General features: G+C 48.5%; 1 protein-coding gene across 1 annotated transcript in view; it reads left to right on the top strand.

The window, feature by feature from the left end:
* The window catches only part of MDGA1 (MAM domain containing glycosylphosphatidylinositol anchor 1), a 147806-nt gene that overhangs the window by 58543 nt on the left and 73003 nt on the right, over window positions 1-16260 (top strand). The window contains exons 5-8 of the mRNA XM_072858179.1: window positions 2716-2848; window positions 8144-8413; window positions 8814-9143; window positions 12389-12682. Of these exons, the coding sequence (XP_072714280.1) occupies window positions 2716-2848; window positions 8144-8413; window positions 8814-9143; window positions 12389-12682 (1027 nt within the window). The remainder of the gene's footprint in view (window positions 1-2715; window positions 2849-8143; window positions 8414-8813; window positions 9144-12388; window positions 12683-16260) is intronic.

Below are 16260 nucleotides of genomic sequence, written 5' to 3'. Positions count from 1 at the left end.
CAAGGAGTGCTGTCTCCGAAAGGGCTGGTAGACCCTACTTCTGTATGTTGGTTCCAGGGAACAAGAGGAGCAGAGCAGCAGGAGGGAGTGTGACAGCCTAGGAGTCCCTTCCCCTTTTTGTCACTGTCCCTGAGAGCAGGTCACAGCTTCCCCAATGAGGTTACATGTCTGTTGGATGGCTGAGACTAAAATCCAAGCAAACAATCCAAGATTGGGTCTCCTCTGTCTCCCATTACTAATTTTTTTTTCTTAATTGAGTGCCCAAGCTCCATAAATCAGGGGAATTGCTTCCTGTTTAGCAGTGTGAGTGAATGGCAGGAATTGCTGTGGGATCCATGAGCAAATGATGAAGAGCTTTTCCTAATGGCTATAAGTAACAGAGGCAGCCCTACTGTCTGGGCACTTTCTGACTGTCATCCTGTGACAGGGTATCTACATCCTTTCTGCTTCTCCTGCTTGCTTATGCTGGACTTGCCCCTTTGAACGCCACTTTCTTCACAGTAATTAGCCTGCCCACGCAGTGGGAGACAGAGGGGAATTTTTCTTTTGCCAAGGCACTCTGGGCATGTTATCTTAAGCTGAGCTCTGGCCCTGAATGTCCTTCAGATGCTAACCAGCCCCAGCGCTTCCAGCAAGGCTGTTTGTCAGCACGAGGCAGTGATGGGTGGGAAGGGAGGGCAGAAAGGGACGCTCCCCAGGCACCCATTTCATCCCACGCACCTCCTCGCGCTCCCAAAGCTGGGCCCTGAGCACATTCTGGCCGAGTCTGATTTCTGAGCGATACTCAGGGCAACCTTTCAGTTAATGTAGTTGTGTTCATATTTTATTGAAACACACTGTCTCTGTAGGTCATGGAAATGGGCAGCCAAATGGAAACATTCAGGGGGATGAGGAGAGAGAAGAGAGCTGCAGGTTAGCGGCAGATTTGCAGAAACGCTGTAGGTCAGTGCTGCTGTTGGGCCCTGAAGAGAGCTTTGTCTAGTCCAGTGCTATGTTGCATCCAACCAGGACATCCCTGGTCTTAGAGGAAGCCACCATGGGCTCTTCCAGCTTTCACTAAGCTCAGTGTAATTAACAGGAGACATTGCTTAATGAGAGGATGTCTTAGGACTTCAGATATTCTCTTTGGCTAAATAAGGCATGTGGCAGAATTTCACCATATTGCAGCATTAACGTGTAAATGACCCAGCATCCTGCAGCTCCTGTCAGGCAATGTTCCCACCAAGATGGGTCATTCCCAGCTCTGAGAGAGGGTGTTAGGACTGCTGTGCTCACACAGGCATGCCCTTACGGTCCTCTCCATAGCACCAGCATAAACCTGTGAGTTTGGGTTGGTAAGAGATGAAATTAAAAAAAACCATACCTCTGCAACACTGTTGGGAGGGCAGAATCTTGCTGGAGCTCAAATGCAGTATGTTTAACAAAGCACCCTTCGCAGGTATTTGTAATATTGTCTTAGAGGTGAACTGGTATCAGTGTCAGGTAGGCTTTTACATTAAAAGGGAGGTGAAGAGTTTACTGTTTAAGCTTTTTAAAACTTATTTACACTGAAGGTTTATACACATTTACCCAACATTTACTAATCAATAAACAGGATACATATGACACTGTAAGTAAGTAGTTGACATGCACATTGTAAATGCTGTAATTTGTGTGGCATAGCAACAAATCTCAAGGGACAGGACTTTCATAGGGTTATTGGTCTCCTAGGTATTTATCTTTCTAATTTACTCAGTTCAGATCCTTGTTCTCTGCATATTAGCATGCCTGAGCTCATCGTCCAGTCCCTTGAGGTTGTCCTCAAGAGGATTTGTCGTGCTGACACCTTTTCACATTTGCAGGCAATTATGGAATGGTTTCTCCAGAAGAGATTTAGACAAACGCAAGGAGAACAACAGTGACAAGCTGTCGTGGGAAGACATATGAGTTGCAGGGTGTACAAACCACAGGATGCATCTCAGAGCTTTCCACATTCCATAAATAAAATTCTACAGAACGCATCTATTGTTAATTTAATAACTTGATCCTGTTTCTGTAACAAGCCAGTAACTAATGGAGTGCCAGGGAGTGATTTTGTTTGTTTGTTACCGTAGTATGAGAAAAGGCTATCAAAGTCTATGCAGTCACTCTGGATTTACACCAGCATAAATGAGATTAGAATCTGGAGAAGGGAGATCAGAAAGTTTTGGGGGGTTGAGTATTTCTCTGAATTATCTTTTTTCCCCCTGTACCGCAAATTTTTACAGCCTAACTGTTGAACTTGTCACATTTAGGCCAGCATTAATGCCAGAATCTGCTCTGATTTACTTTGGTTTTGCAGTGTTGAGACCCAATGACGTCCCTTGGGTTCCTACCGACATCTTGGTGTGAGATCTCAGAGTCTGTTCTGGGACATTTAAGGTTTTTCAAGTTCTGCAAGATGATTCTGATGGCAGTTGATGAGAAATTATGCCTAGACCTGTTCAGCAGTGCTTTCACGTTAAATGTCAGTCAGTTGCTGGGTGTTTTGAGAAATCCTGGAGGTGGAGTTACCACTGCAAACATTTTGTGTCTCCTTTATATATAGGTAGGGGGGCTTGGAGTCTGCACAGTTCCCTGAGGTTTTGACGGGAGCTGCTGGCAATCTGTCCACTTTGGGACAGGTTATGGACTTGCAGTGATGAGCTGTGCTTTGTATACCTGTGTCTTTTCCCCCCCTTTTTTCCCAACTCCCAGGGTGAAACCAAAGTCCTGAAGCTGAAGAACCTGCGGCCCCAGGATTACGCCAGCTACACATGCCAGGTGTCCGTCCGCAACGTCTGCAGCATCCCTGACAAATCCATCACCTTCCAGCTCACAAACACCACAGGTAAGAGGGGACGCAGAGGGTCCCCGCAGCCCTCCGACCCCTCGCCTGCTCCACAAGCCGTTACCCCTCCCGGAGGGTAACACAGCACCCTGTCCAGGGCCTGCAGCACCTCACGTTCAGGTACATGGCTGCTAAGATTACAAATCCTTCACGCAGAAGTTTTGTGGCCAGGGATGCTCTAATTTCTTGTATCTCTGCGGATAGCCGGTGCCTTGGCCAGGCCTGCCGTGAGATCATTAAAACAGACTACGTGTAGGTGTTGAGGCACTATGTAGTTTTTAATCCAGGCACTGGTTTATTTATTTATAATTTTAAGTGACTTTAAAAATAGATTTCATACAGTCTAGAGCGGGGCAGATGCTGCAGGAGTTCTTACGAATAATTCATTCGTGTGTGATTCTGGCCTGGTTTGCCAGGCTGTGCTCTCAGCACCTCCCAGCTAACAGGCTCCGCTGGTGCCGATGTTTGTGGAAAGCAAATATCTCTGGTGCCTTCCCAATAAATAAATTTTACACTGATATTCATGCTGGCAGTGCTTGAGTACGCCTCCAGTTGCGAACAGAATCAGTTTGGTGCCTCTTGCTTGACCTGCAATAACTGACTGATAACTGAGTATCATGTACCAAATACTCGCAAGGACCTGATTGCAACCCATCCATTAAAAAAAACCAAAACAAAACCACACCCACCAAAAACCCTACCCACAACCCCCCCACATGTATGAATAGTCTCAAATAATAAGTAAATGTCAGAAAATCGCTTCCAGCCCTGGGGTATTCCATGATCAGAAAGAAAGGCATTGTAGTTGTTTGAATTATTCACCTCTCTAATGTAACACAAAGTGGTTTGCATCCCTTGTGTCATCTTTGTGCAGTGGAAACAGAACTCTTTTGATGTTGCTAACTGTTGATGGGATATTGTTGATACTGCATAAATTATGTTTATTGATCTGACTTGAGCCCAAGGTGCTGAACAACAGTTGCATCATTTTATGTAGAAAGAAGAAAAATAATGAGCTTAAGAAAGTGAACTATAGCTAATATCAGAAAAAAATATTCTCTATTTAGTAAGATCTTGGAACATGTCTCGAGCAACTCACACCACTGCCTAAATTTCTCTCAGGATGAGACTGTAGCAAATGCTGGAATATTCCCTTTAAAAACTTATCTTGTGCTCATGATAATGAAAGGGATCTCATACAGCTCTTCTTCCCTGTTGTGTCTTTACCTTTGAAGAGTGAGAAAATCAAATTTCTCTTCATGTCCACTCCCCGCTGCCAGCCCAAGCACAGGGAAACTGTCCTTCATTTCAGTCCAGCCCCTTTACTGGGGAAAATGTATTTTCAGGTTGTAGCCAGATCAGAAGCCAGCGATATGGCTGAATTTACACCATCTTCTTAGGTACCTACCTAAGCTCCGAACCTGGACCACGTAGCACATACATCTAGTTCTTTTTTCCTGTTGTCTGGATATAGATGCATATTTATACATAGTTACTGTGGAGCCTGACACTACAAGCTCAAAGAGGCCATGGAAAATGTGTTCCTAGCAAATTGTATTAAAAGCTGGCAGTGAAAATGAAGCTGGCATGGTGGTGTGAGCAGGGTTTGTGTTAAATAACACAAGTATATTTAACGTGAAATATTATCTGGCTTACTTGCCCTGTAGGTAGTATTGTGCACAGATGAGAAAATATCTCTAAAGAAAAAAAATCTCTAATTCTCTCCTTTTTTGCATAGGTCTTTTCTTTCCCTCTTGCACTTATGCTTTAGCAGCCTTCGTAGCCTTGGCTGTGCCCAGAATCCTGAGCAGCTTTGCTCAGGATGCCTTCGCCTTTGCAACTGAGGAGGGCCCAAAGGGCACTGAGGTGCATGGAAATCGATCTCTTAAATATTTATAGACCCAAGTACTACAGACCTAGAGGGGAATTGGTGGGTCAGGTCATGCAAGGCCAAGGGAATCTTCTCTTCCCAGTTCATTTGCTGTTCCTCAGCTGGCTCACTTTGGCTCCTCTGGCTAGTGGCCTTCGGGCAGATTGTAGTCTCTGGCAAGGAGATGTGCTTCTCCCGAGCTCTGTGTCAGCAGCTTGGCCCTTGCAGCAGGGGATGGGTTCTTGGTCTGCAACCTTAATGGGAAGGAGGTTTCCCCTGCTCCTCCTCTGTCTTGCTGTTGTTGTGTGGCTCTAGAGCAGCAGGTTGGGTCCGCAGAGCCACAGGACCAGCTCAGCACTGGGCTGTTGTCACCTGCTCCAGCAGGGTCAGGCTGACGTTTTCCCCTTCCTTGATTTCTGCAAAATTAAGCAGCCCAGCTGGTTAATTCTCATGCAGTTTTACTGCAGCAAATTGGACTTCAAAGGGAATTGAAAGCGACTCTTTGTTTTTAATGGTCCCCTTGCTACTCGGCAGACTCCGCCAGCAGGTTTTCTGAGCCAAGAATAAAAGGAATTGCCACAGGTTACAAATAAATGAGATTCATCTCCTGCATAACAATGTCTCTAGACTGTTAACCTCTGTCTGCTGACAGGAGTGGGAGTCCACGCAGGCTGCCACAGCCAGGGCTCCGTTTTGGGGCACATCATGGGAGCTTGCTGCCTGGAGCTGTGCGGGTGGCAGCTTTGCAGTTTCCCTGCCTCCCTCTTGCATGCACACACAGCCTACCCTGAGGCAGTACTTGCACCAGCGCGTCACTTTTTCTTCCATGTTGCCTTGCTCAGAACATGTCACTGCTGGGCAAGATGAGTGTTGTTCAGATATGTGCACATCAAACACTGCAAGATCCCTAACTCTTAACTAGAGCCTGCAGGACCTCTGGTTTGTGCTCCCCAACTCTGATATCTTCTCTCTGGTCATAAGCTGGTCTCAGCCTTTCTCTGGCCCTGACAGGGACGAGTAGAGATTCCCAGGCAAGATGCTACATCTGTCAGCTTGTCTGTGTCCTGTGAACCTGAGACCAGTTCAATGTCAGAGGGCTGGAACAGCTATTTGATATCAGCTACGCTCATCTGACAGCCTGTTAGTGACAGGAATGTGTCCTGCCCGACCACTACGAGGGTGAGTTGAGCTATTTCCTTCCTGGGCTTCACTGAGTCTCATGACACCACCTGGACCTTGGAGAGGACTTACAAATCCTTCCTTTGCCGATTAGTGCGCGTTAACCCTTGCACACTGTTTCCAAGACTCCAGCAGAGAGACCTGTCAAAGGCTCTGAGTGCAGGCTGTGGCCTCCTGAAATTCAAGGACTCCAACCACTGGCCTCAAAATGACCAGTGCAGGTGGCAGAGGAGCCACCTTCTTCCTTAGGCACAGCTGGCCACCTCTGGCACAAATAGCATGTGCCGTGGCCAGGGAGAGGACATTTGATTCAGTGCACCAAAGCAATATCCTAGCATGGCAGTAGTTGCGCTGCTAAATTATGGTGCTGGTGCTGAGGAGAGAGCAGTCCTCCTCGCCTTGTTTGTATGGGCTGTAATTCAGAGATCCAACACAAATCCAGCACAGCTCATTAACGTAGGGTCCAGGGAGAGAAGAGGCAGAAATAATGATGCTGTTAAATCAGGCTTCATGAATATGGAACAATGTCTTATTTTGCATTATTATGGCTGTTACTCAAAACATACTCCCCGCCTTTGTGCTGGGGACTGCTACTTTCTCAGCTCTGTCTGGATGGAGCCAGTGATGGTGCTGACAAGGGCTTTTAAAAGGCTTTTCATGGGATTAAATAGAGAATACAAAGGGAAGTTTTCTGGATCAGTTCCTGGAGGGGGCTGTAGTGAGAAGGGTGCAGAAATAAAATAAACCCAAACAGGTACTAGGATATTCCAAGGAGAGGTTGTCTAGACATTTTGAATCAGTCCCAGTTGTTCAGTTGTTCATGAAAGACAATCCCTGTGACCTGGTCTGTAGCCCCCAGGTCTATAGAGAAGTGTATTTGACGCCTGTGGAGGTGAAGGAGGTTAAGAGCAGCTGCAGAGCTGCTGTTGATCGTCTGTTATGGTGCAGACAGGTCCTGGTCCTCTGTGTCAGGCTCTGAGCTGCAAGGGCCAGCTGCCTGGCAAAGGCTTTGCCTCTCAAAGGCATCTAGTTGGGTGTAAGAGATGGGAGAGGCATATCATGGGATAGCTGAGGTCCTTTTTTAATGGTAGACCTTCCCCAAAACTCCTCCTTGGGATGGCAACTGTGTATGGGAGGAGTGTTTTAATCCCAACTGTCCTTGAACACAAACAGCTGTTGGGTTCAATCAGGCTCCTCTGAGCCTGTCCTTTCTCCTTCACTTCTCAGTCAGGGTGGAGCTCTGGTGGTCAGGCAGAAGGAGCAGACTGTGACTGGGCATGCACCTGGTGCTCTGCCTGAGCTTCCCTTGGGATTGTGAGAACCGTCTAGCAAACACTGACATCCCAGTGAGCTTCCCAGCATGCTTTGGATCGGGTCCTGACATGCTGAGCTCAATCCATGCTTGCAGCTTCCAGCTTGTGCCTGGAAGTTCCCATGCCTTATGACAATGCATCTCTTCTCCTGCCTTTTTTTTTTCCTTTCTCTCTCAGGGCTCAGTCCAGTGTGCTATTTCTGTCCAAGGCATAAGCAGACTAACGTGATTCATACATTAGTGTTGCAGCAAAGGAGATACAGGTGCTCTAGCAGGAGCTACCAGTTGAGCCTTTTCTCTAGTGACGCTTCTGCAGGACCTGTCTAGAGTCAGGGGAGTTACATACAGGGAGAACAGAAGGCACTGTGGTGTCTGCAGGGGCGTGGGCTGGGTGCCGTGCAGGTAAGTAATGCAGAGGCACAGCAGCTTTCCATTGCCCTTCTGCCTTGTTGCAGTTGTTTGCATCAGGAGTCAAGAAGCCTCTAGCCTTGGGTTTTCCACTACTGAGTTTTGACCGGTTGCCCACTCCTACCTGTGCAAAGGGGGTTCATCTGCTTTTCTTCTGACCTGAGTCCTAAGCCTAGAGAACCTGCACTAAACACTGCTAAAATACCATACCTATCTTATGCCCCAATTCTAAGCACTAGCAGTGGAGTGTTTTAGGTATGACCTCCATTCTAGAGCGGTGTGAGGTCTTGCCTGCAGTGTTTCCTAACCATAACAGAGCAGGGTGCTCGAACTCAAAGACATGGTAATGATAATGCTTTAGGTTCACAAACACCTTGTATTTGTAATTGAATTCGTGGATCCCTCCAGCTCTCCCTACTCAAACCAGCCATCTTCAAGAAAAAATCCTAGAAAGTATGAAGCTGTGCACAGGCAAGTGGGTGGGTCTTTTTCAAGCTCCGAAGTGTCCCTCTTTGTACTCTTCCAGCCCCACCTGCTCTGAAGCTGTCTGTCAATGAGACACTGGTGGTCAACCCTGGTGACAACATCACTATGCAGTGCTCTCTGACGGGCGGTGACCCGCAGCCAGAGGTGGTTTGGTCTCACTCTCCTGGCCCAATGCCTCCCAACAGCCTTGTGCAAGGAGGCAACCTCACTATCTGGAGGATCCGTGTGGAGGACTCGGGCTACTACAATTGCACGGCCATCAACAATGTGGGGAACCCAGCAAAGAAGACAGTGAACCTGCTGGTGCGGTGTAAGTTGCTCTTTTTCTCAGAGCATGGTTTTTCAGGGTGGAGAGGCTAGATTTGCATTTCTCCTGACTGTTCTTGTACAGCTGAGGGTGAATGTGATACTTAGCAGAGATTAGTATTCTGGAGAAGCCGCTGTGCAAGCTTCTTTGCTCCCAGACCAGCAGCTGTGCTAGCACTGCTTGCAGCCTCATCCAGGGCTGTAGCACTGTCCTGGACTAGAGAATGATCCCAGGCTGCCAGATGTGAGGCCCTGGGGATCTCTTGTGGGAACATAACTGGGGGAGGTCTTGAGGCAGGTTTTGCATGGAGATGTTGCCTTCCTGAGGAGCAAAAAGCTGTTGTCCTGTCCCATGCAAGACACTTTGCTGTCCCTAACCAGTTTTGTACTTATGTTCATCCCAGCCATGAAGAATGCCACGTTCCAAATCACCCCCGATGTGATCAAAGAGAGCGAGACCATCCAGTTAGGGCAGGACTTGAAGCTCTCGTGCCACGTGGATGCTGTCCCTCAGGAGAAGGTTGTCTATTCCTGGTACAAGAATGGGAAACCAGCCAGGTTCTCAGACCGGTTGCTCATCACCAGGAATGACCCTGAGCTCCCGCCTGTGACCTGCAGCTTGGAGATTATTGACCTGAGGTTCAGTGACTACGGCACCTACCTGTGCATGGCTACCTTCCAGGGAGCACCCATTCCTGACCTCAGTGTGGAGGTGAACATCTCGTCAGAGACAGGTGAGCCTCTCTGTGGCCCCAGGAGAGTGGTTGGCATCACTAGCTGCCGCCCACCCCCATCCCTCTGGCTTTTTTGAAGGACCTTACATGAGTGTCTTGAATCCCAGTGGGAAGAAGTATCACATCCTCAGGCAAGCATTTGGCTGAGACTGGAGATGCGTAATAGTTACAGATCATCTGCCAGATGTGTTGTGAACCAAGCAGATCTTCCTTTATGTTTTCTCCCTATGGAAAGTCCGAAGTGCAGTCCAGTCAAAGCTACAGAGACAGGTTTAGAGTGTGATTGTTCAAAGAAGCCTCCAAATTGTGAAGGAAGAAAAACGGGGTGGTATTTCACCAAATTTCAAACGTCCCTTTGCTTAGAAGGGAGTAAAAGAGAAAGCAAGCTGCTCGTTCCTCTCTTTGGCATTCCTTATGAGGAATGTCCCTTTTTTCAGAGCTGTGGCCAGGAAATTGGTATCATCTGTCATAGCAAATTGTGTGAAGAGCTTTAATGTTTACTGGATTGCAATTGCAATCTGTCTTGAGCACTCTCTGTAGGACTCCAAGTGTTATAAATGCCTCCCCTCTTCAAAATCAGGGACAAAGCTTCACCCCATGGCTTGGTGAGGACAGGACTAATCCATAAGTGTGTTTGTCAGTTACCTTGGGGACTGAAATGCAGGGTCTCAGGGCTGCCTTTTTGCTTCTGGGGAAGTGGTGGGTCCAGCTCTACTCTCCATTACTTCCATGTCATCTTGCTGCCTTTCCAGGACCTTGAGGGTACGGCACAAAGCAGCATTGGGCTAGTAATCTGGTGAGGACTCTCAAGGGGCCCAGCTGCCCACAGATTTTGTCCTGAACCTTCATGGAAAGTTTCTTCTCAGTCCCTGGGTGTGCTGGATCCATTGGTCAGGCTGATCCCAGTCTTGATTCTGGACATTGCTCACTTCAGCCCCCCAACAGAAGGTGCTGTGACCATTTTTGATGCTTTGGGAAGCCCCTGTCTCCCAGCAGAAATGCTGGAGCCAGCCAGCTCCCAATGGACTGTGCCCAGTGCTCATTAGCAGCCTGGAGACTGAGCTCTGACTGTGCCATGGACCTACTAAACACCGAAGGCTGGTGTTTCACTTCTGCTGGCAGCCTGGGCATGTAGGGCTCTCTCTGTGCCAGCAGACACCATCCCCGTTGTACCAGCAGGGAATAAAACCTAGGGAACCCCCCAATCCTGGTGCAAAGCTGGCTCTCCCAACCTTGTGTGGCTGCTGCCGCCAGGAACAATCCTTTTTGCCCAAGATCACTAGATGGCAGAGTGCATTTGTGTTTAAGACTGCAAGGGTAGGAAGGTGGCAAAGGGCTGGGAGACCCTGAATGATCCCACCAAAAGGCTGGGCAGTGTCTGTTGGTGCAGGTGTTGGTCCAGGTGCCAGCCGGCCACTGCCTCAAAGGAGGTGTCTGTGGTGGCAGGTTGCCCCGTGCTCTGGCCCGGCCGGTGGAAGGTGAGCCCCACATGCTCATGTGGATGCTGCTGACAGGGAAGGACAAGGAGGGAAGCCCGGGGTGTTTGAACACCTCTCTTTGGCATCCTGGGCCAGGCGGACCGCTTTGTGACCCAGGGAATGAAAATGGCCATCCCCGCTGGAGCAGCCCTTCATGCAGCAGCTGAGCTGACAGACATGAGCCACCTCCAACATGTGGTTCCCACATAAAAACCCAGCAGGTTTTCCCCAGACCGCAAGATCAGAGCAGGAGGGCAGCAGCGGTGGCTCCATGTTTCCCTGCTGAGCGAACCCTGAGCTCGCCAAGGTGGCTGCCTCCACTAAGCAGCTCTGAGGAGATAGCTTTAATTAAAAAAAAATCTTCAAATGCAATTTACAGCTTTTCCCCATGGAGAAAATTGCCTCTCGCCAGGTGAGCAGCTGCCGGCAGTGCTGTGTGCCGAGAGTGCTGTCGTCCCTTCGCGCTGCGCGGGACAGGGTGTGATGAGATTCCCCAACCCACAGGAGACCTGCAAATTGAAAATGTGGCCTCCCTGTTGTACATGGAGGTCACTGCAGAGGGAGATTGGGCTGGAGCCATCTTAAATTTGCTCTTAAAGCAGGTGTGGGCTGTAATGTGTGCAATTACTGTTGCACACTCCTTTGCTGGAGTTGAATTGAGCTAACATTGGTCAGATGAGCTTGTTACAGCCTCTGTAGTTCTAAACTTTGATTTAAATGGAAACAAAGTACGTGGCCCTTGCAGTTATGGAAGTGTCAATCCCAGTGTTGCCACTGTCAGCAGGAAGGGCTGAAAGTGGAGCTTTCAGAAAATTATTACGGCCCTGTTTACCTCAGTTGAACTGTTAACTCTGAAGCCTAATACAAATAAAATGTCAATAGTACATGGAGTTTAGCACAAACATCCCCTTCCTCGGTTCTTGGTGGAGTTGGGGACATGAACAACAAACCTCTTCCCACCGACACCTCTGCACCCTTTACTGCAGTTATTGGGTGTCTTTGGAGCTTTGTTTATCAGCAAAGTTTTGTTTGTCAGTTGATAGCTGAATATTTCTTGAGCATTACTATGCCTCCAGCTCTAGCCCCAGCTCAGCAGCAGTTCTGCTGGGTGAGCTGTTCCCAGCCTGGCCTGGAAGGGATGCCAGAAGTGATCTTTGCTGGGACCCATCTCTTGCTCGAGTGAGCCAGAGATAACTAGTGCACTGTGAATCGCAATGTAAAGTAAGCAAAGGCACTTAACCGCGCTGGTTGCTTGCTGGGGATCCTGGATGTCTGATAAGGCTGGAGATGCGATCTACAAGCACTAATCCTCTAAGTCCCAGTTTTGGTCTGACCTGTATAAGGGAACTAGATACCTTGGTAGATAATGACTTCTATATGTCTTGGCCAAAAGACTGCAGTTCCATTTGGGAAATTCACTGATCAGAAGTGGAGAGATGGATCAAAGAAGCTTTTTCCTTTGGGTTCCTCTGTGCTAGCCCTGCTGCTGGACAGCATTTTGCAGAGGGGTGGGAGCTGGGAGGATGTCCCAATACAGCTAGTACTTGCTGTTGGCATTGGGATACACTGTTGGATCTTCCTTGATGCCCTGCAGCTCCAGACCCTGTAGGATGACTTACATGGGCAGCATATTCCTGTAGGGGTTGCACTGTGTGGAACCTTTGATGTTCAGGGCTGTTGGTGTGACTCGAACACAAGCATCTCAAGAATATTCCTTGCTTGCTGGAAACTCACTGTAAAATGATTCCCTTCTTGTCTCCCTTTTAGTACCACCAACCATCAGTGTCCCAAAGGGTCAGTCCACAGTCACCGTCCGGGAGGGGTCCCGGGCTGAGCTGCAGTGTGAGGTTCGAGGGAAGCCCAAGCCACCCATCATCTGGTCCCGAGTAGATAAGGAAACCCCCATGCCTTCAGGGACAATGACGATGGAGACATATGATGGGAAGCTGCGCCTGGAGAGTGTGAGCCGAGAAATGAGTGGGACCTATAAGTGTCAGACAGCCAGGTACAACGGCTTTAACATCAGACCCCGGGAAGCCCTGGTGCAGCTCAACGTGCAGTGTGAGTATAACCATACAGTACTGGAGTGCCTGTCTGAATGCCTGTGTACACAAAAGCCTGTGGGCTAAGCAGGGTTGGCACACTCAGAGCTGCTTTCAGGCAGAGTTGACCTTTCTTACTGGGCTGAGCAGACACATCTCTTTTGTCTAGGGACCTTTGAACAGTTTATATTTGATTGGTCTGGCTACACAAGGCTAAGGGCAAGATACCGTATGGCCAGCGTGTTGCAAGTGGAAGGGAGAGGTCTTGTGTGTGTTTGTATACAACGCTTTCCATTTCCCTATCAGTGGTTGAGTGCAGAACAGCAGCTTTACCAGGTGTGTGTTTGCGTGCATTACATATGTGTAAAATACCTTCAGGGTATGTTAGTAAGTTTGTAAAGTCAAGCACTCAAAAGGTAGCAAACCTTTGCTAATTAGACCTTTGTTAATTAGACCATTTCCACCCCATAACCCTTTCTTCAACTTAGTTACCCCAGCTGTCATTTCTGGACATGCCTGAACCATTTTGCCTGAAAAGCAGTGCTAGGCAGACCCTAATAGGGACCGCATACTCCCAAATGGTTTCCATGCAATAAAGCTGTAACAGAAAACTGATTCTTAGCATGTGGTGTATTGAGTGATTTCAGCGATGGGTGGTGCTCCCAGCCCCGCTTGAAGGTGATAATCTCTGCACAAAGGTGAATGCAGAGGGAGGGATGCTGCTGCTGTCTGCGTTGGGTGAGTCTCTGCCCTTTCCCTGCAGTGGTTTCTCCCTCCAGAGAAGTGAGTGCCTACTCAGCTCCCTTGCTGTTGAGTCACGCAGGGATCTGTGCCCTCTCCTTCAAGACTTTGAATCAGACAGGGGGAAGGCAGCCGAAAAAAATGCCCTGGTCTGGAAAGAGCTGTGACTGTAGGAGTAGCCCTCCCTGCAGACCTCATCCCATCGGGATAGCGCGATTGCTGAACTCTCGCAGAGTCCTCTGAGCAGTGTGGATCTGGCAGGCGTGGGATGGGTAGGGCACAGGTTAATTTGCACCCGGGCACGCTGCCTCTGGGCTGTGACTGACAAGCCTCCACGCACAGCACAGCAGTGCTCATTAGACGTGCTGCCACACTCCTCCCAGGCTTGCTCCCCAGGAAGAAGAGAAGTGAGGCTGGAGCGGATAACCTGGGTGAAGCCAACCAGACACACTGCTCACAGATGTGACTGTGACTGGGAGCACAGCAGTAACGGAGGTGTGCAAAATCCTGCAGGCACTTTGAGTATTCCAAGATCCCCTTTTAAAATTATCTCTGTCCATTCAGGAGCATGGCAAGAATTAAATTACAGGATGGGGACAGGGAAATGTGTGCAGATTTCCATGCAGGTAAGTATGTGTGGAGAAGCTTCCCTTAAGCAGGGTGGAACTGTGCGTCTTGGTTTAAGATGTTTTGGAAGGCAGGCTGGGTCAGGAGTATGGGGCACGGCAGAACATGGCAGAGAGGGTGACTCTTGGTCACCCCAAGAACCGATGGGAGATGCAGCAAAATCTCACTCTGGAGCAAAGAACCATCAGACTTGCTGGTGTCCCCAGTTTGGTGTTGGTGTTTGAAAGCTGTGTGGTCCTCACTGACCCTCGTTGCCCCTGCAGAGGGAGCAGCAGTGCCGAGCCTGGGATGAATTCAGGCTTACTAGGTGGTCTGGAGGGGGATCACAGCCCTGAATCTTGGGCTGGAGGAGGAGGACATGACTCCTCACACAAGAAAGATGGTAGGTACAAGCCAGAAGCTGTTCTGGGGCAAAGCCTTTGATGTGACCCCCAAGAAGGCAAAGATGCGGTGAATTTCTATGTAAAGAGCAACTCAACATACTCTTCCTACAGCTCTTCCCAAGGCCAAGCAATGCTTTATTGTGGTCTCGCCCAAGTAACGGTGGCATGGTCCATGTGGCAGCCCACCCAAATGGCCCTCTTCCTTTCTCCATCCGTTCTGTGTACCCTTAGTTGGAGCTGGGTGTGTACTGAGTGTTTGTACACGTGAGCTGTCTCCTCCAGCCTGGAAGCTGTGGAAGGACCTTAAGGTGGCACTGCCTGTTCTGTGCCTGAGCAGGCAGCTTTGGTTTCGGGGCTGTCAATTGCTCCTTCCATCAGCATGAAAAACAGACTGTGAACCAAGAAAGTAGGGCAAGAATGCCCTCGTCCACTTTATAGGCTTCCACCTTTCCCCCTGCGAAAAAAAACCCAAAAAACCCAAAACCCAGCAAACAACACAGTCCCTGTTTATCCCTCTCCTCCTTGTTCATGCAGTTGGAAGGAGGTGGGTGCTGTGGTGGGGGCTGCTGTGGTTAATTGAAATGCTGCTCTCCAGTGTGGGTAGCTCATTAGTCCGGTGGCTTGCTCTGGAATTCTCATCTTGTTGGAAATGGGGATCGTGTGGCTCCTGCAGCCTCTGTGATGAGTGCTTCCCCCGCCTCCCCCAGCCCGCGCATTCCACTGGAGAGCTGCTTACATGGGGCGTGCATCCACACGGGCGTGCGTGCACGCGTGTGTGTGTGTGCATGCAGGCGTGCCTGTTTATGTGCCGGTGTGAGCTCCTTTTGAACTGGTTCACTCAAGGGAAGAGCGAATTCTGGGTGATAATGTGGTTGTTTCTCTGATTTGCTCCAAAGCTAAAGTTGCAAAATCAATACAGCAGATCTGATTAGATGTCAGAACCTGTTTCTGTGTTTCTCTTTTCTTTTCTTTTTCTCCCCTCACCCTCATGCATATAGTGCTGTATTGTAACAAACTAGCCCAGAAATAGGCTTTGCCAACTGCACTGCAGTAGTGGAAAGAGAATAAGAAGACAAAAAGGACAAGTCAGCTGACAAAAAAAAAGAAAAAAGTGTTTGGGCTTTTTCTTATTTTTCGTATTTTGCAAGCAGAAAAAGTTGTTCTCCTTTTATCTTACAAGCTGTAATTGTCTATCATCAGCTGTGTGACAGCCTGGATGGTCTGTTCCCTGGACTTCTTGGTCTGAACTGTAGAGCTTTGGAAGATTAATAAGTTCATGAAAGTCCTTGCAGCCTTATAGCTCTGTGGTTAGGATGAAGAAATGTTGTATATGTGTTAGAGCGAGAGATTGGGCTTGTCAGAACTCCTGGGAATCTGGCTGCCACTTGGAGTGGCAGTGTCTTGTCATCTTGTCCCGTATCTTCAGAACAGGAATAAAACTGACCCATTTCTTCAAGGATTTGTGGGGCATAATAAACATAACACTTTGAAATATTGAAATAAAAATAGTAATGGAAGGGCAGAGTGCTGTTATTAACAATATCAATGCTATTGCTGATGCTGTTGTCAAGGCTTTTTTCAGGACCAGGTACTCGCTCAAGAAAATCCCAGCAGAAAAATGAATCCTTGGCAGAGGTGGGTTTAAAATCAGGGCTGGGTCACCCTGTGTAGGTGAGATAGCGTAAAGCTGTAAAACACACACTGGGCTTGAAAATGTGCAGCACTCTGGGTTTTGGAATACAAAGTGTCATTTGAGCCAATATGTATGAAAGGAGGAAAGAAGGAGAATATGTGTGGATCAGTGAAAGGATACTACCTAGATACAAATTTAGCAAGTACATAATAA

This window comes from Ciconia boyciana, chromosome 3, assembly GCF_034638445.1.
Source record: "Ciconia boyciana chromosome 3, ASM3463844v1, whole genome shotgun sequence".
NCBI classification, from domain to species: Eukaryota; Metazoa; Chordata; class Aves; order Ciconiiformes; family Ciconiidae; genus Ciconia; species Ciconia boyciana.
The sequence above is the reverse complement of the archived record's forward strand: the minus strand, read 5'-3'. Positions and strand labels throughout refer to the sequence as shown.